Below are 27597 nucleotides of genomic sequence, written 5' to 3'. Positions count from 1 at the left end.
TGACTACGTCATTTAAACTGAAAGGTTTTTGTGCAAGTGACTACAGTTCATTCAACGTTAATCTGGTTCACTGTCCTATTATGGTGCCCATTTTTAGAAGTGCGCAGGGGACCAGTCTAATTCAACGTCAGCAGCCATCTTGAAAGTCACTGAGAGTTGATTACGTCATTTTGCACGTGCGCTCATTCACTCGCCCATTATGGAAAAATAATGGCGAGTAGCAAGGCGGCCGAAATTGCATTATGACCTAATTCTTGCCATAATGGCCCTGAAATACCCTAGATTTTGTTACTATATATAGTAACATAGGTATTAATGAAGATTACTGACCGAGTAACACGCAGTTTTACACAGATTAAGTAACATAAAACACACTTTGATCATAAGAGGTGTGTGTCATTTATACCAAGTGGAGAAGGTATTCTATAGAAAATACTTAAAACGAAAATGACACCTATCATTGAAGGGTTTATCAAGATAAAATATGATTAACTGGTATACAAGACAAGAGCACTAGAACATTATACACTTTGATAAATTCATATGTCATACTACAAAAATGCGAAAGGGCATGGGAAAGTCGATGAAAGTTTGCATCAAACAGAAGTTATCTATTGAAAGAAAGCAATTCGTTCTGATTTCTCTTGATTTGCTAATTCAATGACATGTGCTTATTAAACTTGGAACTACATCAATTTTCACCCGTGTAAAATTACTCAATTTTGCATTGGTGCATTTGAGATAATAATGAGGAACAAATTACATGTCAGATTCTGGATATCTTTTAAGTGGTTAAGATTCGTTAATGACATAACCACATTTGAGCCGTGTCACGACAAAACCAACATAATGGGTTTGCGACCAGCATGGATCCAGACAAGCCTGCGCATCCGCGCAGTCTAATCAGGATCCATGCTGTTCGCTATCAGTTTCTCTACATGTAAAAGGGTTGGTAAGCGAACAGCATGGATCCTGATCAGACTGCGCGGATGCGCAGGCTGGTCTGGATCCATGCTGGTCGCAAACGCACTATGTTGGTTTTGTTGTGTGACACGGCTCATTTCTTCAAAACAGCACCCTTCTGTTTTATAACTCAAAGCACAGTTTTTAAATTAGTTCATTGTGGTTACATTTCATGCTGTAAATGTGCACCATATTGCATAGAAAACTATCTCAAACAAGAGCCGTCCGTAAGACAGTTCGCTCGACCTTTCTCAATAGCTGATAGTGGAACAAAAACAATTCTTAAAATGTAACAATGTCCTTCAATCGAGGTTAGGGTCATCAATAACTATGTTGTGTTTGAAAGCAATATATCAAAGAGTAGAGTGATAAAAATATGATTACAAAAGGTCGGAATAAATTTTCTAAGAATACATGAAGGATTTATTATATAAGATCTCTTTCCTAAAAGTAGGGGTCATATCGAGACTTAGTATTTAAAGTGTCAACATTATACCTCAATTTTTTGCCAATGAGCTTTGAGGTAAAAGGTACAAATTCTAAGTTTTCTCGCTGTCGTAGTCTTTGTCACCGTAGTTGTAGCCGACGTCGTCGTAAAAACATTACGTCGTTACAAATATGGTTGAAGACGTTGTCGCATCTGTATTCAACGAAATCGTAGTCTCCTTGTAAGTCGTAGTCATATAATCTGTGAGTGAAATCGTACCTGTCGTAGTCATATTCGTAGAACTCGTTAAAGCTGTAACCGTACTTGTAATGCCAATGTCATAGTCATAGTTGTTATCATAGTAGCCTCATAAAGTCGTAAAAATCATAGTCGTAACAATTCTCGTAGTCCATATGAGCCGCGTCACGACAAAACCAACATAATGGGTTTGCGACCAGCATGGACCCAGACCAGCCTGCGCATCCGCGCAGTCTGATCAGGATCCATGCTGTTCGCTTACAAACCCTATTACAAGTAGAGAAACTGATAGCGAACAGCATGGATCCTGATCAGACTGCGCGGATGCGCAGGCTGGTCTGGATCCATGCTGGTCGCAAACCCATTATGTTGGTTTTGTCGTGACGCGGCTCATATGTCATAGTACTAATAAGTAGTAGTGGTCGACCTGTTCGTTGTAGCTGCACTTCTAATCGTGGATGTCTACGTTGTCTTATACCGTCTTGCAGTCGTAAAAGTCGTCATAGTCAATGTCGTGCAGTCATGTCTTAAAATTCTTATTCGTTGTCGAAGCGGTCCACATCTTCGTGGTCAAAGTTGTACTTGTAGTCGTATAAGTCATAGTTACAGAAATGACCGTAGTCGTGGACATAGTAAGATATGCAGCAACTAAACATAAACAGCTAACAGTTAGCTGTAGTCAGTTTAAGCTGTAAATACAATGTACTGTTAGTCAATGTTTACAGGTGCAACATACATGTAGCATCACGACTTGCTCCTAAATATACGAACACAAAATTTAATATGAACACAAATAACTATTGGAAGGGAGCTTACTTGATTATATTTTACTCATGGTACATATTTTTATTATTCCCCTTCACATGTTTCTCAGGCTCTTAGGAAAAAATACTTTCGAAAGTCAAATATAGCATGTAGATGATGTTGTTTTTCTTGATTGTATACCTCTACAAATTGTAATCAGTACTGAGGAGTGACAACATTTCAATTTTGTTAAACCAATGTGTCAAATTGGGTAAGAGTAAAACAATCCCAACTTTGGAACAATACAATGAAAAACTCATAGCATAGACAAAAAGACTCTATCTACAAATTATTGGGCAAAAAAAGGCTCTATCTATTCAGCATGGCAAAAAGGCTCTATCCATTGAGCACAATCAAACATGTTCTGTCTATCTAACATATGCAAAAAGGCTCTATCTATTATGCATAGACAAAAAGCCTTTATCTATTGAGTATACATTAGATAAAAAAAAACCTCTATCTTTTGATCATATACAAAAGGGCTCTATCTATTGATCATGGGCAAAAAGGATCCTTCAATCGAGCTCAGTAAAAAAAATACTTATCTATTAAGCAAGAGAGACAAAAAAGGTTTTTTTCTTTTGGGCATTTAAAAAAGGCTTTATCTGATATGCAAACAAATAGGCTTTCTCTCTTGTGCTAAGACAAAAATACTCTGTCTATGGAGCATACACAAAGGCTCTATTTATTGAGCATAGAAACAAAAAAGATCTATCTATTAAGCATAGAAAATCTATTAAGCATAGAAAAGGTTAAATATATTGAGCTTAGGCCAAATGGCTTTATTTATTCAGCATTCAATAAGGGCTGATATTGTTATAACAACACAATGTAATTTAGCAATTATACCTTCATCAATTTAGAATATGATTTTGATCTTGGATTTTAAATCAAATTTAATACAATTACTTCATTAAAACTCCTAATATATTAACAGATAAAAAAATTTCCCTTTGCTAGGTTTTTTTACTTCATTATTTAATCTATACTGTCAAAATTTGGTCAAGAAAATTATTCATTCAATAACGGTCCATAAAATCTATATGTAATTTCAACACTGCATGTGTACATGTATATTCTACTACAATTTGGCTACTTTTTATTTCTTCTAACACAAGCTGCTAAAATGTGTTGCCTTAGTATAGATCAAGCCTGTACACCAGATTTCATACTGGTTTATTAACTAAATTCTTTCTGTGGTCTTTAACCATGCAATTCATGAAACAACCATGTACTTCTGGTGTATTGTCCCAGTCAATTTCATAACATATGCTTTTGTTTGGTCTTGTCATAACAGATTTCATATACAATAATATGCTCCTTCTGGCCTTCAAAAAATGTCACTATAAATTTCATATAACATGCTCTCTCTTTGGTCTTGTCAATATAAATTTCATATAACATGCTCCCTCTTTGATCTTGTCACTACATATTTCATATAGCATGCTCCCTCTTTGATCTTGTCACTACATATTTCATATAGCATGCTCCCTCTTTGATATTGTCACTACATATTTCATATAACATGCTCCCTCTTTGGTCTTGTCACTACATATTTCATATATATAGCATGCTCCCTCTTTAATCTTGTCACTACATATTTCATATAGCATGCTCCCTCTTTGATCTTGTCACTACATATTTCATATAACATGCTCCCTCTTTGGCCTTGTCACTACATATTACATATAACATATAACATGCCCCTCTTCTATCTTGTCACAACATATTTTATATAACCAGCTCCCCCTTTGTCTTGCCACCACAAATTTCATATAACCTGTTCCTTATTTAATCTTGTAACTACAAATTTCATACAACCTGCTCCTTATTTAATTTTGTAACTACAATTTTCATATAACCTGTTCCTTATTTAATCTTGTTTCTAAAAATTTCATATAACCTGCTCCCTCTTTGATCTTGTCACTACAACTTTCATATAACCTTCTCTCTTTGGATGTGCCACTACAAATTTCATATAACATGCTCCCTCCTTGGTCTTGTCACTACAAATTTCATATAACCTGTTCCCCCTTTGATCTAGTCTGACACTACAGATTTCATATAACATGCTCCTCTTTAATCTTGTCACTACAGATTTCATATAACATGCTCCCTTTTAGGTCTTGTCACAACTCAGATCATATTCATACAGACCTTCTTTGGTCTTATTGTTTACAACTGCATAGAGAATGCTATTTCTAGGGTCATCAAAAATTCCCACATTTTTTATAAATCTCATCATTTTATTCATATATCATCATCTGTAAATGTCCCATAACGTAATTAACTCATCTTTAGAACCACAAGCTAAGATATTGTCCTCAGCGAAAGCTAAACAGTGAACACTTTCCTTATGATAATTAAGAACTGCTAAAGGCTTCAATTTTTTGGCACCAAATATTCTAATATTTCCATCCCAGCCAGCAAATACCACAATTTTACCATCTTTCCTCACTAATGCATCATTAAATCCTGGGTTTGTGGTTTTAACTGATAAACTAGCATTTATTTTATCTTCAGATATAGTCCATGAATGAAGATCTTCATCAACAGAACCAGAATAACCTTTGTTTAGGACGTTAGAAAAATCCATGCACATTAAAGCATCTGGATGCACTTTTAACTTTTCGGCCATTTTGTTTTGTCTTAAATCCCATAATGCAACACTGCCATCTTCATATCCTGTAAGTAGATTCTGATTATCATTGTGGTCACATCTTTTAATTTTCATACACATTCCTGAAAAATGGAAACAAACTTCATGCAATTAAAATCAAAATTTTAGAGAACAACTATGATGTTAAGGTAAAGCAATTATCATTCTTGTATATTTAGACAGGAAATTCTACTGCTTAAAACTGTGTGAGAAAACTAGTTGCCCCTATTAATTGAAGCAGGGTCTTTCAAATAGAATGGTCTGGAAACACGCTATGTAAACCCTTCTCGCTACAATTAAACATGTCTCGGTATAACTCGGTATAGTTTGCTGTACGCAAATTATATAAGTGTTCAAGAAAAGGGCGAATATTAAATACAAGAGCAAAAATGAAAATTTAAACGACATGATGTTATTTAAAAATCTTTAAACTTGTGAAAAAAGGATAAATATTTCAGAAAATAATGTTTTTTAAAACTATATTTGTTGAAAAACATAGATTGCTTTTTCACAATATTTGCCGATAAACGGCGCCATTTTGAAAATGCACGAAATTAAACATCCAATATTTACAAATAATATCGTGAAATTTTATGATATTTCTACATGATACGATTGAATAACATCTTTTCTCTTAAAAATCAATTTCTATTTTGTCATTGAACAATGAATAAATTTAAAAAAGCTCGTGAAACTCGGACCTATTTTCAAGTATGAGCGGTAGATTTTTACCTTGACACCTGGAATGAAAAATTCTTAATTTCATTGCAAATCTATAAAATTGTTACTTTTACACTAAAAACTGGTAATAAATGTAGTCAGAGTTAGTTTTTGGTAATTTTTTGATTAATTTAACAAAACATTATCTTATAATTTGATTTTTTAATGGTGATGTGCTAAGCCAGATCACGGTCGGTAGATAACCCAATCACGTGACCCAACCGAGACAGCTTTTTTCGTAAAATGTGTCCGTCTCCAGACCATTCTTTTTGAAAGACCCTGATTGAAGGTTCAAATCATGCCAGGACTTTGGGTTCTTTCAATTTGAGGAAGCAATCCAGCTACCTTATGGAACATAAGTGGTTCTACTCAGCTACCTGCTTGTGTCTGAAATAATGCATAGATGGTCTTCCTCAAGAAGAAATGCTGGTACATATCTGTATGACCCTTTAAGTGTTGATATGACTTAAACCCAACACTGCAAACATTTTTGGTGTAAGTATAGTCACGTGCTTTACATGACATCATTCTTATGCGCCTTTTATGAATAAATCATAGCATGCTAGAATGAGGTCTTTTAGGCATTGTACATTTGTAAATGAAGATGTAAATTCATACACTATCATGAGAGAGAAATTTATACTAAACCAAAATATTAGTTTTCATAATATGATTATTTTTTACATAAAGCATCACTTTTACCTTGACCTTTGACCAAGAGGTCATCTAATAGCCAAAGGCATTGTCCCTACCAAATTTAACATACATGTACTTAGTTTATTTCTTCTCAAGATACTGATGACTAGGTTAACAGGCCCAATATATGGATCCGGTTTTTCATAGCGGAACATTTAGCCACACTTTTCCCACTCATTGCTAGGCCAACTGCTCACAAACAGTATCACAAACATAACCATGTGTTCTTTTGTACAAACCAGGTCAACAATTGACTATGTATTATCTCAGTGCAGAAGTTAGCCAATTTACATAAAACGGTAAACACTGGAAAGGTCCATTGTCACCTTAGTGCAGTAACATGTTAACTCCTTTAAAATTATATAAGGAGTTAACCTGTTTCTGCACTAAGGTGACAATACGTCCATTCTTACACAAAACCCTCAACACAGTAGAATTTAACTTAAAAGGGTGTCTTGAGATCAATTAAAAGTTTTCCTAATTTTGAATATAAAAACCACAAAGAACACATTAACTCACCAAATTTTTCTTTTGAACTTTCAGGTTTAAGATGAGCAAAGACTTTCAAAGTGTCAAGGTCATAAATATCCACTTCTGACTGGTTTATTCCTGGAACAGCCAAGGTTCTATCAGCCAAATAGACAGCTTCCACAGAAACCAGTATCACAGCACTTGATTGATCCTGCAAGTATTCAATCTTAATATTCCAGCAACAACAATGATTACTCAATTACATACATGTAAGTATAGAACCGTCCACCTGCTTAGGTTAATAGAGAGTGCATCGGATTAGTAATCCAGGGTTTGTTGGTTCTATCCTTGTTCATACTACCATGTTTCTACTCAGACATTAAAGCTGCATGCCTCCTGATGAGCCAAAATATTTCAAGAAAATAAATATGAGAAAAATGTAAGGTAAAAACATTCAAGATCCAAGTTATATTTAAAATGTTACATGCAGTTTAAGACTGATTTTTCAGTACTGTATCATCATATTTCTACTGCTTTACTAACGCAGTAAGAGCTGTTTTTGCATATGTTGTTCACTTTTTGGTAATTTTCATGGATTGTAAGTGCCAACTGCAATATATAAAATACTTTATTTGTTCACCTCATAATATTTTACTTTTATAAACATTTCCAAAATATTCATGAAAATTAACATGAATCTGGAGTCATGCTGCTTTAAGTTTAATGTTAATTTGTTTCTCATCGCTGATTCAGAAATCATGTGGAAATAGTAGTCGGTCACTTGCCAAGAAGTTGGTAATTAATGGTTAGTATCCAGGAAAGCCTGTAACGTGGATTGATCATGAGATATGAGCAAAAATGTGTTAAAATCATTTTAAAAAACAGATAAATAAACAAACAAATAAGTATGGAACCAAGCAAATATATGCATTCATTATGGAAGTCAACTTTTTAATATTCCTAGTGAGCAGGCATTTTCTTTAAATTTATTATGAACCCTTAGCCAGCTGCTGACAACAGATTCTACATGCACCTTTTTGACCAGTGCTGACCAAGACCGACCAGCACATCTTTGCTATCTGATAATGGTTTGCAATATTAGCTAATCAGTCAATTAATAGTGTTTTTTTCTCTCTAAAATAATAAATGGTTTAGTCCAGATTGAAAGACAGACAAGTCCATTTTAGATATTTTGTGGTGTAAAGGTTAAACATGCTCTATTGAACCTAAATCATTTTTTAGTTTAATAAATAGTTTTTCATAAACTAAACTAGATTTTCATGGAAAAACTGGAATATATGTAATATTCAAATGATAACAGAATTCTACACATTATACATATTGTGTTAACTTGCTAAAATATTAGTATAATTATGCAATAAGATTTCCCTTGTAATTGACATAAACTAAATAAATAATGAAATATTAAGTCAAAATTATTTTATTTCTGACTACATTTTATAATCCTTGCCTTTTCTCTTTTTAGGGAGAAATTTTAACAAAAGTAGCAAGAAAAAAATCAGAACAGTAAATCAAAAGGGACTTCAAAAAAAATGCACTATCTGAGCAAACACAAATTGTTATCTAATACATGTAATGTGGTGGTAGTGTTGGTGGGGGTAGTTTTCACTCCAGATTACTGCAGTTAGCCCCATTGAATTTACCACAGCACAGTTCAGCCACCGCATCCTTCCTGGGCAGGCTTTCAAGCAGTTTACCAGTACTTAGTTGCCTTCACTTCCACAAGGAACTGAAACTTCTGTACATACCAGAGCAGAGGTACAGTGCGAATGACCGTAGAAAAGATTTCATGATCAATCACAATGAAAGTAACCTGTGCCGTCAACCAGACGGCTACGTATCTAAAAAAGTACTGTTTTTACTGCTTTTATAGCTTAGCCATCAGGCCTTTTTCACAGGTAGGGGTAGTTGCCCTACACAGATAGGGGAAGGTGCCCTAGTCACAAGTAGGGGAAGGTGCCCTACACAGGTAGGGGGAAGGTGCCCTACACAAGTATGGAAAGTTGCCCTACACAGGTAGGGTAAGGTGCCCTACACAGGAAGGGGGGAAGGTGCCCTACACAAGTAGGGAAAGTTACCCTACACAGGTAGGGGAAGTTGCCCTACACAGGTAGGGCGAAGGTGCCCTACATAGGTAGGGAAGGTGCCCTACACAGGTAGGGAAAGGTGCCCTATACAGGTAGGGGAAGGTGCCCTACACAGGTAGGGGAAGTTGCCGTATACAGATATTACCATTCAAGATCCAGTCTGTTTCTGCCTTTGTCCAAAGTTTCACCATACCATCTCGGCCATGTGTGATCATGTTTGAGTCATCAATGAAGTCAAGGTACAGTATAGAATGACCGGGATGTGCAGATACTTTGCTGATTATTCTTTTAGTCTCAATTGACCATACATGCACCATTCCATCATAGGTGCCAGAATATAACGTCCCAGTGTCACAAAACTGTAAAAATATTAAATAGTATTAAATAGGAACACAACCTAATAAACTTTTAATATAAAGCTGCAAAAGAAGTATATTGAAAATATTGAAAATCAATCTGTCACTGGCAAAATACTATTTAAGGATATAAGGTGAAAGCATTTTTAGCACCATTGCTTATTGGAAAGTAGCAACATTTTTTTTTTTTTTTTAGAAGTTTTTAGTTTAGGATAATAAATGTATTTATCAAAAAGTATTTGAGGCATAGAATGAAAATAACCTGCCACAGTTTAAAACAGTTACTGTTCCACACAATTTAGGGGAGAAGATGTGTAAGCCTCCAGACAGCATAGTATGCAGAGCCGCAGAAAGTATTCTGAGGGTCCCAGGTTCGAGTCCTGTTCAGGCTGCATATCCATAAAAAATTCTAATGTCACCACCAGCACAATAATTCTTGCTAAATTAATATAAATCTAAGCTCTAGTTCTGTCATGGCATACCTTTAAACATGAGATGGCACTTCCCGAGCCTCGAAGAGTATATATTGGATCAGGGGCAGTTCTATTCATTATCTGAAACATATAATAAAATAAAATGTAATGAAATATATCATTCTAAGATCCAGTGATATATATCTCTACTACAGTATGTTGTATCACCACAGCAATGTGAATGTCTAAACTCTTATGAACTTGTCCATCATAACCAAAGCCAAGTTGTTGGAACTTAGACTAAAGGAGTTAATCCCTGTCCTAGAAATTGGATGGTAAAATCCCCAACATTGCCATTTAGACACATCCCTGGCTGTTTTCATGGAACCAAAATAATTCCACTGCATCAACTTTGAAGTGAGGGTACAGACCAAAGGTAAAAGCTCAGTCACTAACTTCCCATCCTCAAATTGACAGGTGCACAATCTCTTCAATTTAGTAGCCAGTCACGTGGGGTTGCAATTTTTATAAATAACAATTTTGAGTGCAAAGTAAAGAACATGGAAAAGGATGATGATGGTAACCTTTTGATCTTGAATTGCGATATATGTGAGAAAGATATTACACTTGTAAACATTTATGGACCAAATAGAGACAATCCAAATTTTTATGAAAAGGTTTTTGAAAAAATGTCCAAATTTGAGGACTCTTTATTTATTTTGGCAGGGGATTTTAACTTAGTACTTGATCCAGACAAAGATAGTTATAATTATCTACACTTAAATAATCCGAATGCCAGAGACAAGGTCATTAATTTAATGTCAGAGTATAACTTGATGGATTGCTGGCGAGAGAAATAATATTGAAAAAAGAGAATATACATGGTTTAGGAAAAAATCCTATCAAAAGGCACGCCTAGATTTCTTTCTTATTTCGAACAATTTGTATACTGATATTGATAGTACTGTTATATTTTACCTGGATATCATAACTGATCATTCTCGTATATTCATATCTTTAGAATTTGGTAAATTTAGAAAAGGTTTGTCATATTGGAAGTTTAAATAATTTTTTACTTAGGGATGAAGTTTATATAGATAAGGTAAAAAGATTATCAATGATACAAAGTTACAGTATATAGCTGACCAACCAGACAATATACATGAGGTAGAATAATATTCCATCACAAGACTTGCTTTTTTCAATATAAATGATCAGTTATTTTTTTGAAACTTCTTATTAAACATTAGAGGTGTAAACAATAAGCCATGCTTCAAGTAAGAAAAAACTAGAGGCAAATAAGGAAAGAAAAACATTTTGAAAGAAATTGAAAAGATTGAAAAAGATACAAACATAAATTTCCAACATCTAGAAAATAAAAAAAGAGAACTCTCAGAATTAAGAAAAAAAAATGAATGGTATTTTTATTAGATCTAAAGCAAAATGGCTACATGAAGGAGAAAAGCCCACACAGTTTTCTGTAATCTAGAAAACAGAAACTATGTTTCTAAACTTATGAACTCACTTATTTCAGATAAAGGTCAACATTTTAAAATCACAAAATGAAATTCTTTTAGAGACAAAACATCACTACGAAAACTTGTATAAGTTAAAAGAGACAGAAACTATAATCTCTAAATAATACTTTGGATCATTTTGATATACCAAAACTCTCAGAAACAATCAAGCAGTCCATTGAGGGAACTCTGACATACAATGAAATGTTAAACTCTCTAAAGAGAATGTCAAATAATACAAGCCCTGGAAATGATGGCTTTACAGTAGAATTCTTTAAGTTTTTTTGGAAAGACATAGGGGGTTTTCTTGGTAAGATCTATTAAATTATGCCTATGCAAAAGGAGAATTATCAGTTACAAAAAAACAAGGGGTCATAACTTGCATACCTAAGGGAAATAAAGATAAACTTTATTTGAAAAATTGGAGGCCTATTTCACTTTTGAATGTGGCATATAAAATCGCTTCTGCCTCGGTTGCATTTCGTTTAAAAAATATTTTAGCAAATGTTATTAATGAAGACCAAACAGGATTTTTACCTGGCCGATTAATGGCATCTAATATTAGAATGTTATATGACATTTTATTTTATACGGAGAAGAATAATATCCCTGGTTTACTTCTCCTTATTGACTTTGCTGCTGCTTTCGACACTGTGTCATGGGATTTCATGCACCAAGTCTTAGAGTTCTTTAACTTTGGTCCATCTATACGTAAATGGATAAAATTGTTTTATACAAATATAGAATCGTGTGTCATTGTGAACGGACACATGTCTGATTGGTTCTTACTTCATAGAGGATGCCGTCAAGGCGATGCTCTGTCACCCTACCTGTTCATTTTATGTGCTGAGATACTTTCAATTCTAATTAGGAATAACAAAAATATTAAAGGTATACTAATTCAGGGTAAAGAATATAAAATATCACAGTATGCTGATGACACAAGTTTGTTTTTGGATGGTACAAAAAAGTCTTTACAGAACATAATGTTGACATTAAAATTCTATGCTAGTGTTTCAGGCCTGAATATAAATACAGAGAAAACTAAGGCAATATGGATTGGATCAAGGAAAAATAGTAATACCATTATTTGTCCAGAATATAATCTGGCATGGAATGATGAAGTATTTACTGTTCTTGGGGTCAAATTTTCTAATAATCTCTCAGAAATAGTAGACTTGAACTATGATTTAAAAATTGAAGAAATTAAAAAGCTATTTGCAAATTGGTCAAAAAGAGTCCTTTCCCCTATAGGTAAAATTGTAGTAATTAAATCCCTTGCTCTAGCAAAACTAAATCATCTGATTTTAAGTATTCCAAATCCTTCTTTAGTAAAAATCAATATAATTCAAAACTTATTCTTTAAATTTCTATGGAATGAATCTCATGACAAAGTTAAAAGAAAGGTTATAACACAGGACTACAAGTATGGAGGACTCAAAATGATAGATTTGAAAATATTTATTAATAGTCTAAAGGTGACATGGCTACGAAGACTGATCAACTCAAATAGTAAATTCAGTAGTTTTATTGATGGTACATGTCCCTTCATAAGTCAAATATTTAAATTTGGTACAGACTTTATTAAGTCAAAACTTCATGAAGATATCAATCCATTCTGGAAAGATGTTTTATACAGTTATTTTACCCTTTCTGTAAACTTAAAACCTGAAAACAGCAAACAATGTTTTTCAGTTCATATCTGGAAAAATCCAGGAATTAAAGTTGGTAACTCAAGTGTGTATTTACAAAGATGGATTTCAAGAGGAATCTTGTTTTTAGGAGACCTCCTCAATCAAGATGGTGAATTTTATTCTTATGATGAGTTTACTGCAACCTACAATATTAGAAGTAATTTTTTAGAATATAGGGGTATTGTAAATGCCTTAAAAATACCTAGAAGTTAATAATATTTTACATTTGCCCCAGAAGCTCAACTATTTTATCCACATTCCTCATAGCCTGATACTTTTAAATAAAGATAAAAAAGGTTGTAGATCTATCTATAAAGCAATGCAAAATATAAACCAGTATTCAAACTCTTTACAAAAATGGAAAGATAATTTGACGGCTTTTTCGGACCTTTCTTTTTTTTCAAAATAATTCAATATATGATATGGTTCATAGATATACAAAAGATCAAAAAATCATATGGTTACAATTTAGAATCAACCATCGAATCCTTGCAACAAACTATTTACTTAAAAAAATGAATATTACTGATGATGATATCTGTACATTTTGTCAAAATGAATCAGAAACTTTGTTCCACCTGTTTTGTGATTGCCCAATAATAAAACAATTCTGGTTACAAGTTCAAAATTATGTTAAAGAGAAAATGTAATATTGATTTCCCATAATTGGCTGGCAACAGATATCTTATTTGGCAGTACAAAACTTGATATTGTGTTAAACAAAATAATTTTGATTGCAAAAAGTCATATATATTACAGTAGGATTAAGAAAATAAGGCCTAACCTAGAAAATTTTAAAGAATCAAATAGTAGTCAACTATAAGATTGAAAAATATACTGCAAAACAAACTTCAAAGTATGAGCTTTTTGAAAAGACATGGGAGAAGTATGATAATTTAGTCTTTCAATATAATTCAGAACATTAATTTTCTTTTGCTTAGCCATCTCATATGTATTTAGACTGGACATTTGGTAATATTGCAATGTATGGAGCCTTCCACCAACCCAAAACACTGTTTAAAGATATGTTTTTTACTAAACAGCAGAGACGAAAGCCAAAGTAGTTTACACCAATAACCTTTTATTTGATATTTTCCCTATTTTTCCCCTCTTTCCTCCCCCCTCAATTCCCCCTCTCTCCCACCATGATCCTTCCTCCCTTCAGTAGAATATCATAGTTTTAAGCAAATTGTTGCTTTGTTTTGTGTATTATGTTTATACAGTTTAAGAAACAGTAATGTTTAGTTTAAATGACTATCACACAGTACATTTTTGCTCTTTACAATTAAATATTTAAATATTGAATAGATTGTACTCCTTGTAAATCAAAGAGACATTCAAGTTAAAAGTGACTGTCATGATTTTACAAAAACACACTGACCAATTGTTGCTCATCATAATAAAAAAAAAAAATTGTTAAAGTTATAGCTAAGTACATTGATTTATATGTCAGTTCTATTCTTTTCTTAATGTTCTATTCTTAATGCACATAGTTGCAAAAGAGTTAAAATTTCTTTTGACCTACTCAATATCTTATAAATTTTCAGGTAAATATTGCATGATATTTTTTACATTTACTTGAGGAAAGTAATTCATGGTATTTTTTTTTTAGTAAAGTTTTTTTTTATGTGATATAATTCTGTGGTCAAAGTGACATCACCAATTTTGAAATACACACTTTTCATTTGTTTTTAATAGTAGGAAAAAAAATGTGTTAAAACTAAAAAGATTACATGTTTCATTCCTATTGAACCTGATAGCAGAATGATAAGATTTATTTGAGACCATCTCAGTCTTTTGTAAAGACTCAGTTAATTGTTGTATGAGATTTTTTATTTATTTTAAGAAAAAAAAACAGTAGGTATATATTTGGATGGGTAAATGTAACAACTTTCTTTTAACATAAATTATGTTTCAAACATTTTTGTGACATTGAAAAAAAAAGAATACTACTTTAATTTTTGCTGAAAATATTTTTTATTCTAAAAAATATTAGGTCAAAGGGAAGCAACTCTCAAGAGGATATGTTGAAACAAAAAAATGGTTATCTTCTTCAAAATGAAGTATTTTGATAAACTTTTATTTTACTTTATGTTTTAGAAAGTCTTTGGAAAATGTTTGCTTTAGGATTATTTCTGTATAAATTTGTTTGTTATTTCTCTTCTATGTTATAAAAACAGAAACCCCATGAACGTACTACAAATTCTAAATAACACTTTTATACCAGTCATGTTAAAGTATATAAAATTGTATGTAAAGAAATTTTGTAAGGGGCAGTAGGGATGGTTCTCCGACCCTACTCTCCAAATTTGACGGGGATCAATAAACGGGCAAAACTTGTTTTTGCTGAAATTACAAAAAAAAAATCTCTTCAATTTAAGGTATGGACTTACCATGCTTTGTATTTAAACTGTCCATTTTAAACAGTTAACAGTACTGTGAGAGTGAGGTCAGGCTACACAAATACATCCTGACTTAGATCTGGTCCTGTACTGATTGATAAGAGTGACTATAATTAGTTGGTTTTAAACCTTCTTACAGCCTTACTGTTAGATTTGTAATATTTAACAAGCAGCTTGACTGTTAGTTTAACTTTATGCTTATATAAAAATCTAGAGATCCAGGAGTATAATTCGCAAATGTTACATTTTATCAGTTAAAATACATGTAATCCTGCCTTAGAGACAGGAAAACATTTTCTGTTCCTTTCAGATAAAGAATTATATTTTATTCTGATCACTTGGTCACCAATATCAATTAGTTGTGAGTACAATGCCTGGCATGGACATGCTGGTCAGCAAATGACATTATTATGATATAGTCAAAATATGTCTTAATAAATCAATATTTGAATTGCTAAATCAACATTGATTAAAGTAAGTTGTCATTTACATTTTTCGCCTACAATTGAGAAAATTATACAAGAACAAATATAAAGGGGTTTGGTGTATATATATCAAATTTTGTAAAAAGAGAGGTGAATCAAGGGTTTTGAAAAAAATGGCTAGGAGTGAAGTGTCTGTAAATCTCATCACATAGCCCAGAGACATACAATATAATGTCTCTGCTTAACCATTGACCATCTTTTACTAAATAACAGAGGGCTGCTTTTCAGGAAACTTCAAACTCATTAAAATCTGATCATTGTTTTCGCTCTTTTACTCTTCGCTACCTTGGTAGTGGAGTGACAGTTAGGATTTGATTTTAATGTGACTGAGGAAACTTAAAGGGACTCAACTGAGGTTCAAAAGCCTAAAAAACATAACATTTGCATTTCTTACATAAACGAGCTGGGGCACTTTAAACAGAAATATAAAATTATGCAAATATAGTTATACATACATGTGACAAATGAAATGGGCCAAATCTGGATTTTCAGCTGGATTTTGAGGCTCAAAACTGGATTTTTTTATCGACTTGAATTTCAATGCGTGTTTGGCACATTTGGTTCAAAGAATCTATATTACCCTCAATATCCTTTAATGATTATACTTTTTATGATTTTTTTGTTGATCAATATTAATTTATTTCACCAAAAAAATAAATAAATAGATAAATAAATAAGTGTAGTCATACAGGCTATTTCTAAAACAGTGACACTTTCACATTTCATTATTTTCAGTTTGAAGAATTATATTTCTTTTCAGTCTTTCAATAATTAAACACAAGCTATTTGAAAATGTGCAACAACTATTCATGAACATAAGACTATGACAGTTAAATAACGTAACATAAGTAGAAGACTCAAAATAAATGCAAGAATCATTCCGTTAATTAAATCCACATTTTTGCCTCGATGATTGTGTAATTCCTAAACAAAACAAAAAATAGGTTAATTAGACATCTTAAACAGGTTTTGAATGATCCCCTTTAAGTTTAAATGATTCTGCTCACCTTTTATCTTTATCAGTGCGGCACTAATCAAAGAAAATCAAAGGTTGAGCCGAATTCATACATGTAAATTTACAGGGTAGTGTTGATGACGTAGCGTGTAATACCTAAAAAGAGGTCAATTGACTGACACACGACACATGATAAGTTAAACACGTGAGAATAACTTTGGGTATTGGAACTGTTTATTACGTCACCTTGCTGTCAATTAGGGACTCAACATTTAATCCGCTATAATTTAGGATATGGACAGATAACAATCAATGCCCGGAGGCACGGTTTACATTTTAGATACAGGTGCTGTGTTTGATTTTTTTTTATGTTGATTTTTTTTAAATATCGGGAATTCAAGTTGTAATATCGGGAATCGGGATCAGTGTTGAAATATCGGGATTTTTTTAAATCCCGCTGGGATGTCACATGTATGGTTATAATAAATACTTTGAAATAAATTGAGAAATTTATGCTTTTCTTAGTCTGATTTTAGTGAAAAGCGTTTAAACGCTTTTCATTATGGGTCTTTTTTTTTACAGTTTGAATAATTATTCTGGAAAAACGAAGTGCGCGATTGATCTGAAATTTTGCACAAAGATTAGTGGTCTAAACCTTTATCAAATGGTACATTTATCTGGAAAAAATATTTTCAGTCCCATGATGTCAAGAAACCGCAGTGGAGTCCCTTTAAAATTTAGTACATTGTCATTGTAGCAGGATAATTGCAGAGTGCACTGGCATCAGAGCTTCAAGTTGCTGTCAGTTAATAATAATTATTTCTTTTTTGTGATATAAATATATGTGTTCCAGTTTGTTAATACAAAACAATAAAATCATCAAAAAATACACTTTCGTTCTTAGTCTCTTTCTATAAATTAAAATATAATTTAGGCCTATATGTATTCTGGGACTTAAAATTTTAGGTCCCCTGGTCCCAGATGTAAATTGTATTGACTATCATTTCTGAAGAACCAGCCACATTATGAAAAAAAGAAAGCACAAAATCACCAGATATAAGATCTATAGGCAGATTTGTACAAACAAAGGAACATAAGAAGAAATTTCCATCACAAGTCCTCCAAGAGCAACTACACACCAGCTGATAAGTAATTTTCACAAAAAGTAAAATTTACAGTTACACCGTTTTCGGAAATATAAAAGAAAACAGTTTGTATTTTTCGATATTTCTTTTGAATTAGTGATGATATGTACCATAGAGTATCTTTATTTAATTGAACTTTGTTTTATTATGCAGTGAAAAAACTGTTGAACTTCTTTTCTGTGTTAAGAAAATGGATTGTTTGATTTATTGTTTTTGAATCGCGAAAACATATGTCAAACATTTTTTTCGACCCAATAAATATGACAGCCAATTTTACTTCAGTTTTTTAAGTTGACTTTTGCAATACCAGGCCGTTATGATTTTATAAAGAAATAAGTAGTATGTTACTGACTGTAAAAATCATTGCCATGGCATTTATTAATGACCACGGATTATCAATCAGTCGGTAATGTTTTACAAATCATTTCAAACTGTAGCAAACATTATTTGATTTAAACCACTTCACACCATTCAGTCAATTGTTAGCGCCGCGGGGCACCGGTTTGTATAGTGAAGCATGCTGACTTCATAATCCTACCTAACAGAGAAGTGATTGTTAGTTTATTGTGATGTTTACATATTGATTTCATACATATTGATAAAGCCGGATTAAAGGGGCGCATTTGATTTAATTAAGTATATGGGGTGGTATTTTAGAGACAAAAGGGCGGACTTAAAAAGGTGCAGGGCGGCCTGTCATTCCGCACTAGAATAATCACTATGACATAGTTATAAGTAATGATCTGCAGCCTAAATTAATATGAAAAAGGCAAGCCCTCAAAGCGAGCTTTATTCTGGTTCCCTGTCCTATTATGGTGCCTATAAAAGTGTGCAGGACACCAGTCTATGCATCTGTTTTCAATCAGAATACCTCGGCTTTTATTTATGTCTTGTTATTTGAAAAGTTGTGATGTGTCTATTCAGTACTTCCAACGAAAGTTTTCAAAACGCGTTACCGTAAAGCTTGCTTAGGAGCAGGCCCTTTGGGTCAGCTATTCGAGCTCGCTATTAATTAAGCATGAGCGGTTTGACCCATTTAACTAACTGTTTTTTCTACTGACAAACACTGAAACAGTTATGTGTTATTATAACTGTCATTTTAAGGACAGAAATTTTATAGACAACACTGAACATTGCTAGTTTTAATCGATTTAAATGGTAAAAATAAGATTTTTTTTTTCAGTTATTCAAAAATTCATAAGACTTTATTCTATTACTTACATGTATCTCAATCAAAAATGTATTCAAGGACAGTTTTCTGAAAGCGTACCAGTAATTTATTTCAAATTGTTATTATAAACTTTTTCTTTGGTGGATATGTTTTTGGGTCATTGCAATAAAAAAGTCATTTTTTGTAATAACTTTTAATAAAATGAATATGGCCGATCTGGTCTTATTCAACGTTAGAACTACTCTAATATAGTGAAATTAGTAAAATTGGCCATGCTTCTCAATAATCGGTGCAAAATTTCAAAGTTTATTAATTTAATTGGTTGACTAGTGTCATGTTATATTATTTAGAGTCAGATTGTATATTCTTTGTAACTTATTATAAGGATTATGAAATTAAAAAGTAATATATTGGGGCGTCTGTGGCCGAGTTCTTAAGGTTGTTGACTTCAAACCACTTGCCCCTCACCGCTGTGGGTTCGAATCCCTACAGTGACTTTGGATTCTTTAATGTGAGGAAGCTATCCAGCTTGCTTACGGAACGTCGGTGGTTCTACTCAGGTGCCCGTTCGTGCCTGAAATAATGCATGGAAGGGCACCTGAGGTCTTCCTCCAACGTCGTGATATGACCTATACTGTATCGATGTGATGTAAAACCCAATCAAAACAAACAAAAAAAAGTAATATATTACAAATTTATTTTTGCAGGAGATTACAATGGTTTGAAAATGGTGTAAAATGGTGTAAATAGTTATAACATATAAATCACTGTGATGGCATCAACACCTAACACATTTGTGGCAGCTTCTGCAGTATCCTCGCCTGTACCTGGTATCATTTCACAGCAAATACCGGCTAATGTAAGTTTTGTTGCAAGTGTCATTTCAGTCTTAAATTTATACCAACCAGTTTCTTGTTTTGAAAAGTTAGATATCATTATGTTTCATGTATCTATTATAATATAATCAAAATATGTAACTACATATGAGTCTGCAATTTCTTTTCGATAGATTTGTCCAGGATATTTTACAAATCTGGCAAAATTAAGTTGTCCTAAAATCTAAAATTAGTAAAAGATCACTTGTCCAATTTTCAGTTGTAAAATTTTCAATTTTCAACTCGACTATTTATTTCATAATTAAAGACCTCTGGCCCAAAATATATATCAAACAATAAATAGCATTTTATATATAATTTGCATTGTGTGCATTTTACACATAAACGATGAAACAAAAAATATTATTTCTACGACTGATTTATTTGGTTTACAATTTTGTTTTAATTCAGGTAGTTTTTTTATTGTTAACTTTCTCTAACATTTCAGCCATTTTGATTTGTTTTGCTGTTTTTCGTAATACATTCATACTTAAAAACTGTTATTTTGTTATCTTAAAGGCAATAACAAACAGTCCTGGTATTGTTGGAGCCCAGCAGGTTGGCATAGCCCAGCAACAGATGGGTTTGCGCCCGGCAGTGTCAGCAACACAGCCGGCAACTGTGTCAGCTGTAGGCATACCAAGCTCTGTGAGCAAGGAGAGTAAAGTGCTGGACAAGAGGAGACTACAGGAACTTGTTTAAAGAAAAGGTGCTCCTCTAGAACAGCTCGATGAAGATTGTGGAAAGGAAGGTAAATTGAATAGGAAATTGGAAAAAAAAATGTCTTTTTAAAAAAACATTTCCAAAAAAAGCCTTTTTTCCCCTTTTTGACATTTAATTTTGGGGTTTTAATTTTTTTTTTTTGTTTTAAAAAAAAAAATTTTAAACGTTTAACCCTGCTAAAATTCTTTCTGGGCCCTTGCGGGTCCATTAATTTGTTTAAAAAAAATTTTCCAAATTGGTTTGAAAATTGATTCCCCAAATTGGGAAGGTATTGTTAATTTTTGTTTTTTTAATAAAATTAATGTTCTATCCTGGCAATCTAACATGGGAAACAAGTTTTTAGGCACTTGCCTCAAGTCCAGGTATTTGATACTCCTACTTTATAAAACCAATTAAAATTATGCTATATTCATGTTTGTCAGATTCGCTGACATTTTGAACTTACACCATGCTCTCTAAATATTTAGCTTAGTCAGGTAATTTTTTTTTTTCCCAAACAATTCTAATTTCACTAATTTTGAATCCTTAGTGTTGTTTTCTTAAGTCCTGCAAAGGACTTTTAAATGTTAAATATTTAATGTTAATAACGTAAAAGAATTGGCCAAGTAGTCTAGATAGGTGGATGGACATAAGGTAAAAACTTCTATTCATGTACCTGCAATAATGTACATTATAGAGCATGTGTCCGACAGTAAAGCATACAGTCCCTATATGACTTATACAGGGACATGACTTAAAACCTTGCAGAAGAAAAGGTTATAATCAAACCATGATTAACTAAATTGAAGGGTTTGGGATATTGACAAATTATTGTTTCTATAGAAAATGTATGCAAGTACACAGTAACTTATTACTTTGTAGCATTGAAAGTCTGATAGGTTTTGAATTTTATTTATTTCAGGTGCTTATGCAAATTGCAGATGATTTTATTGAAAGTGTGGTGACATCATCTTGTAAAATTGCCAAACATAGAAAATCAAATACCTTAGATGTCAAAGATGTTCAATTACATTTAGGTATGTTGAAGTTTTTGTTAAACTTTATAATTGTATCTTGAGTTCATTTATGATGAATGTATTTGAGCCCATTTGTGATCAATGTATTTGAGCCCATTTGTGATCAATGTATTTGAGTAATTTGTGATCAATGTATTTGAGCCCATTTGTGATCAATGTATTTGAGTCATTTGTGATCAGTATATTTGAGCTCATTTGTAATCATTGTATTTGAGCTCATTTGTGATCAATGAATTTGAGCCCATTTGTAAATCAATGTATTTTGAGTCTTTTTGTGATAGAAATATTTGATTTCATTTTTTTCCCAATGTTTTGAGCCCCATTTTGATCAAGGGAAAAATTTTGTTTTTTAAAAATTTTTTTAAAAATTCCCCCCAAATTTTGAAATGTTTTTTCCAAAAATGAAAATTTTTAAGGGGTTCCCCCCAATTTTTTGTAAAAATTTGGATCAATTTTTTTTGAGCTCAATTGTGATCAATGTATTTGAGCTCATTTGTGATCAATGTATTTAAGTTCACATGTGAATGTGTCAGATCAATGTATTTTAGTTTATTTTTGATCATAGTTATAGTCTGTTTTATTGGTTATATTCTTCATTGTGTTTTAGGAAACATGTATATGTTTTTTAGGGGTTGAAAATATTTTAGATTACCCACTGCTGTTTCAAATACTGTTATGTGTATGTCACTTTCTTACAGGCCCTGATCACTAAATAATTGTTCTTCATTTAGAAATTAACATGTTGAATTGTTTTTGTTTCATTACATGAAGAGAACCGTGCTTACTAGTGATTAGGATGTTTTTGGCATTCAATAGACATGCAGCTTAATATCATCTGTCATACCATGTGTTCAAAATACATTGTCAATGTGTATAACAATAAAAGATATGCGATCAAATGCCAGTCATATTGCCTCATATTGCCAGTTAAACATTTTATTTGCAAAAATTTGCAAGTAGAAAATATTGCTAAATTACAACTCTAGCTTATACTTTCATTGCCAGATTGGTAAAAAAAATAAATATGATTAAAATTATAGTTAAACTTTGTTTTAATAATAAAGCCGAGTTCCATAATGTTGTATAAAGCAGAGCATATTAAATACTGTTAATTGTTATTTTTTACAGAACATAGTTGGGGTATGTGGGTACCAGGTTTTGGCACAGATGAGCTCCGGCCTTACAAGAGGGCAGCAACGACAGAAGCGCATAAACAGGTAAATGTCCCTATTTTTTAGCTTGACTATTCGATAACAATAAGTAGAGCTATCCTAATCACCTGAGCATTGGCGTCGATGTAACCACTTAAGTTAAAGTTTTTATAAGACGTCTAATATTTTCAAAGTCCATTGACATATGGCTTTGAAACTTTGCACACTTGTACACCATCATGCCTCGAACCTGTAGAAAGGAGGAGGTAATTCTACCAAGCATTTTGACAGAATTATGCCCCTTTTAAGACTTAGAATTTATGTTAAAGTTTACATACCACCTCAAATATTTTCAAGTTCCACTGACGTTTTGCTTTGAAACTTCTCACACTTGTTCACCATCATACCCATAACCTGTAGACACAGGAAGTTACTCTTTCAAACAATTTGACAGAATTATGCCCCTTTTTCGACTTAAAATTTATGTTTTGTGTACCAACTCAGATATTTTCATATTTCATTGACATCATGCTTTGAAACATCTTGAAATTTTACACACTTTTTTGACTCTCCAAGGTCGGTAACTGTAATATAGTTTAGATAAAAAAATTGGCCCTTTTGTGACTTTAGAAAATTTTACAATATCAAGGCTCTTTTACTTTCAATCACTAAGAATAGTCAAGCATGCTGCCCTACCAACAGCTCTAGTTTGCTTAATTGTCCACCTCACTTGCACTGCAAAGGTGATTTGGTGACTTTCCTGATGCAGGAAGATTTTTGGTTCCCCTCTGTACATTGTTGTAATCACAAGCCACCCAAGAAGAACTTTCTGTAAGCTAGCTTCAAAGCTTTGTCACATGAAAAGAATCTTAATTCAGTTGAGGTTAAAATCCACAAAATTGAGGGTTAAATGATTTCAAGTTGGTTACCTCAGCTAACGGTAGTCTCTCTAAATTACTAAATCTTTAGACTGCTAGTGGCAACTGGATTTACCCATACAATCCGTGTTGACTAAAAGCATGCAGTCGGCACTTTCATGCCATCTAATCATGGTCTTCCCTGCTGCTGCTGCTGCTGCTGCTATTCAGGCAGTATTTAATTTGAAATTTTCCCAAAAAACTATGTGAGGTATTGTCCAGAATTAAACATAGACAAGTTCATGTAAGATATTTAACATGGTAAGGTCATGTAAGATATTTAACATGGTAAGGGCTAATGTGGAAGGATGTTCTGTGAAAGACATAACATTCCTGTATGTTTTGGATGAAATTCTCATTCCATTGCCACAGCTTTTTTCAAGAGTAATGTTTGTTTTTATGTAGAGAAATTTATTTTTACATGTGTAAAACAAGAAAAGTGTCTAGAAACATTGTTAGGTAATACAACCTACCTGACTGAACTAGTATGCTTATTTATGATTATAAGTTTAACTGAAAATTGGAATTATCTTACCTTTGAATATGTATATACATGTTATAAAAAAGGGATTATATTTTGACTTAAAATACTGCATGTTTGTAATGTCACTTTTCATTGGATAATCGTGATGTTATAGATATTTTTGATATGCACAGCTGCTGTCAAGTTATGAAGAAAACTCATTTTTTCCTATAAAAAGGAAGATAACTGTATTATATAAATCTGTGATTAAGATTCCTGTTGTGTTATATGGTCATATATAAATGAGCGGCGTCACGACAAAACCAACATAATGTGTATGCGACCAGCATGGATCCAGACCAGCCTGCGCCTCCGCGGAGTCTGATCAGGATCCATGCTGTTCGCTTACAAACCCTATTACAAGTAGAGAAACTGATAGCGAACAGCATGGATCCTGATCAGACTGCGCGGAAGCGCAGTCTGGTCTGGATCCATGCTGGTCGCAAACCCATTGTGTTGGTTTTGTTGTGACGTGGCTCAAATGATTATTTGCATAGCAGCTGGGCTTGGGTTATATTTGCAAACAACCATTTAGATAGGGCCATAAAATCTGTCAAATATCTTTATAACAAATAATATACTTTATTTATAAAATGTTAACCAGTTATGTAATCTTATTTTTTCAGAGAATGGCTTTAATCAGGAAGACATTGAAGAAAAGTTGATGTTAGTAATTCCATGTTGACATTGTGTACAGATATTTCTATATGGTTGACATTTTGTACATATATTTTGAAAACTTGACAAGAGTGTAATAAATCATAATACTACACAGTTTGGAGATATTACCACATAGACGAGACTATGTCGAGACGCTTCGGAAATTATATAAGAAGTATCTGAATAACTAATTTTGAAGTACCAAGCTACAAATCACGCTTTCAAAAATCATATCTATGTCCATTTTGCTATGCTCATAGACATACGTGTATTATTTTTAGAAATATGTTCAACTGTGTTAGGTTATGAAACTTATTTACCATTATATGGTATTTTTATGATATTGTCTGATAACATATAACCATGCTCATATCTAAGGATACTTCCAGTGCTTGAATTTGTTATTATATGTAACAAATACACATGAAATATAGGGAATAATCTTGGATCTATATATAGATGTTAACATTGTCGACCTGCCTGTAGTAGTTTCTGGAATATGGCATAATAATGTTTTACAAAGTGTCGGCAATCAAAACAATTCTCATCATTGAAATTATATAAAAAAGTAACAAGGATTTTTCATTTATTGTTTTGCAACATGTTCATTCTTTAAAAAGAAACATTCATGGACATTTCCATTGAAATTATCATTTTTCCCCATTCTTTTCATGTGAAAAAAAATAACCATAATCTGTGTTTGGTAATGACTGTTTCAATTCATGTGTGACTGAAAATAACATGATGTATGTTACATGTGCGAGAGACTTTTTGAAATGTGTACCAAATTATAATACATCTGTATCATCATTTACATCATCAGTAAATTCAAATTGTATTTTTAAGTTTGAAGCATTTGTGTTCAGAAATATTATAAACAAAATGAGTGTGACTTATAAAAGTGAATGTATCGTTGTTTGTTTATTTGTTTTTTTTATCTCCACTTTTTGAGGAAAAAAGAGCTGAGCTTTTATCATGTCCCTTTTGTAAGCATCAGCATTGGTTAACCTTTAAGGTCTGTTTTCTCAGAAACTATAACAGCTTTTCACTTCAAACTCGGTATACATGATTATTGTCTTGAAAGGACACCAATTCTAAAGGGCAAATAATCCTGAAACATTTTTGTGTGGCCTTGAAAAGGCGACATATAGGGGTTACTTTTGTCGTTGTTGGCGGCGGCGGTGTCCCCTAAGGCTTGTCCAGAGCATGACTCAGTCACTATAAGTCGGATTGACTCAAACTTTGGTATGCATGCTTCTTGCAATAACCAGAAGTGCAGTGCACAAGAATCGTTAATCGTTAATACTCTAATTTTTACATGGGCCATTTCTCTTAAATTGTAAAAGCTATTGAGTTGAAACTTCATAGGTTGATAGATCTCATTAAAAAGAAGTGCAGTGCACAAGAACCAGTACTATGCATTTCTTTTTTTTTAGCTCACCTGTCACAAAGTGACAGGGTGAGCTTTTGTGATCGCTTTTCGTCCGGCGTCCGTCCGTAAACTTTTACTTTAAATGACATCTCCTCATAAACCACTAAGCCAATTTCATCCAAACTTCACAGGAATGTTCCTTTGGTGGTCACCTTTAAAAATTCTTCAAAGAATTTAATTCCATGCAGAACTCGGGTTGCCATGGCAACCGAAAGAAAAACTTTAAATATCTTCTTTTAAAAAACCCAAAGAGCTAGAGCTTAGATATTTGGCATGAAACATCTTCTAGTGAGTGTCTACCAAGTTTGTTAAAATAAAAGGCCTGGGGTCAAAATTGGCCCCGCCCCAGGAGGTCATTGATTTTCCCTATATGCACAAAGTAAACACTTAAAAAATCTTCTTTTAAAGAACCCTAAGAGCTAGAGCTAAGATATTTAGCATGAAACATCTTCTAATGAGTGTCTACCAAGTCTGTTCAAATAAAAGCCCTGTGGTTAAAATTGGCCCCGCCCCAGGGGGTCATTGATTTTTCTTATATGTGTATAGCAAAAACTTAAAAAATCTTCTTTGAAAAAACCTAAAGAGCTAGAGTTTAGATATTAAGCATGAAAAATCTTCTAGTGAGTGTCTACAAAGTTTGTTCAAATAAAAGCCCTTGGGTCAAAACTGGCCCCGCCCCAGGGGTGTCATTGTTTTTAACTATATGTGTACAGTAAAAACTTAAAAATCTTCTTTTAAAAAACGCAATGAGCTAGAGCTTAGATGTTTAGCATGAAACATCTTCTTTTGAGTGTCTACCAAGTCATAAAAGCCCTTGGGTTAAAATTGGCCCTGCGGGTGAGGGGGGGGGGGTTGGTCATTGTTTTTCATTATATGTGTGTAGTAAAAACTTAACATCATGAAACATCTTCTAATGGGTGTCTTCCAAGTTTGTTCAAATAAAAGCCCTGGGGTTTAAACTGGCCCGCGCGGGGGCCTATATACAGGTGAGCGACCTTAGGGCCATCATTGCCCTCTTGTTTTTAAGTAATTGCCTAATTTTGAAGTAATTGCCCT

At 32.9% G+C, this 27597-nt stretch overlaps 1 protein-coding gene and 1 pseudogene across 1 annotated transcript; one reads left to right on the top strand and one right to left on the bottom strand.

Moving 5' to 3' along the window:
- Positions 1-3213: 3213 nt before the first annotated feature.
- LOC132731508 (guanine nucleotide-binding protein subunit beta-like protein 1) lies at positions 3214-18086 on the bottom strand. The gene is made up of 5 exons (XM_060717703.1): positions 17980-18086; positions 9945-10016; positions 9220-9465; positions 7047-7209; positions 3214-5194 (listed from the first exon to the last, which is right to left on the bottom strand). Exons 2-5 carry the CDS (start codon positions 10011-10013, stop codon positions 4713-4715), a joined length of 960 nt encoding a protein of 319 aa, XP_060573686.1. The 5' UTR covers positions 10014-10016; positions 17980-18086; the 3' UTR covers positions 3214-4712.
- LOC132731511 (transcription initiation factor TFIID subunit 12-like) lies at positions 18014-26020 on the top strand (annotated as a pseudogene).
- Positions 26021-27597: the final 1577 nt, after the last annotated feature.

Source organism: Ruditapes philippinarum, unplaced genomic scaffold (assembly GCF_026571515.1).
Source record: "Ruditapes philippinarum isolate M1 unplaced genomic scaffold, ASM2657151v2 ctg5138_1_1_1_1, whole genome shotgun sequence".
Lineage (NCBI taxonomy): Eukaryota > Metazoa > Mollusca > Bivalvia > Venerida > Veneridae > Ruditapes > Ruditapes philippinarum.
The sequence above is the reverse complement of the archived record's forward strand: the minus strand, read 5'-3'. Positions and strand labels throughout refer to the sequence as shown.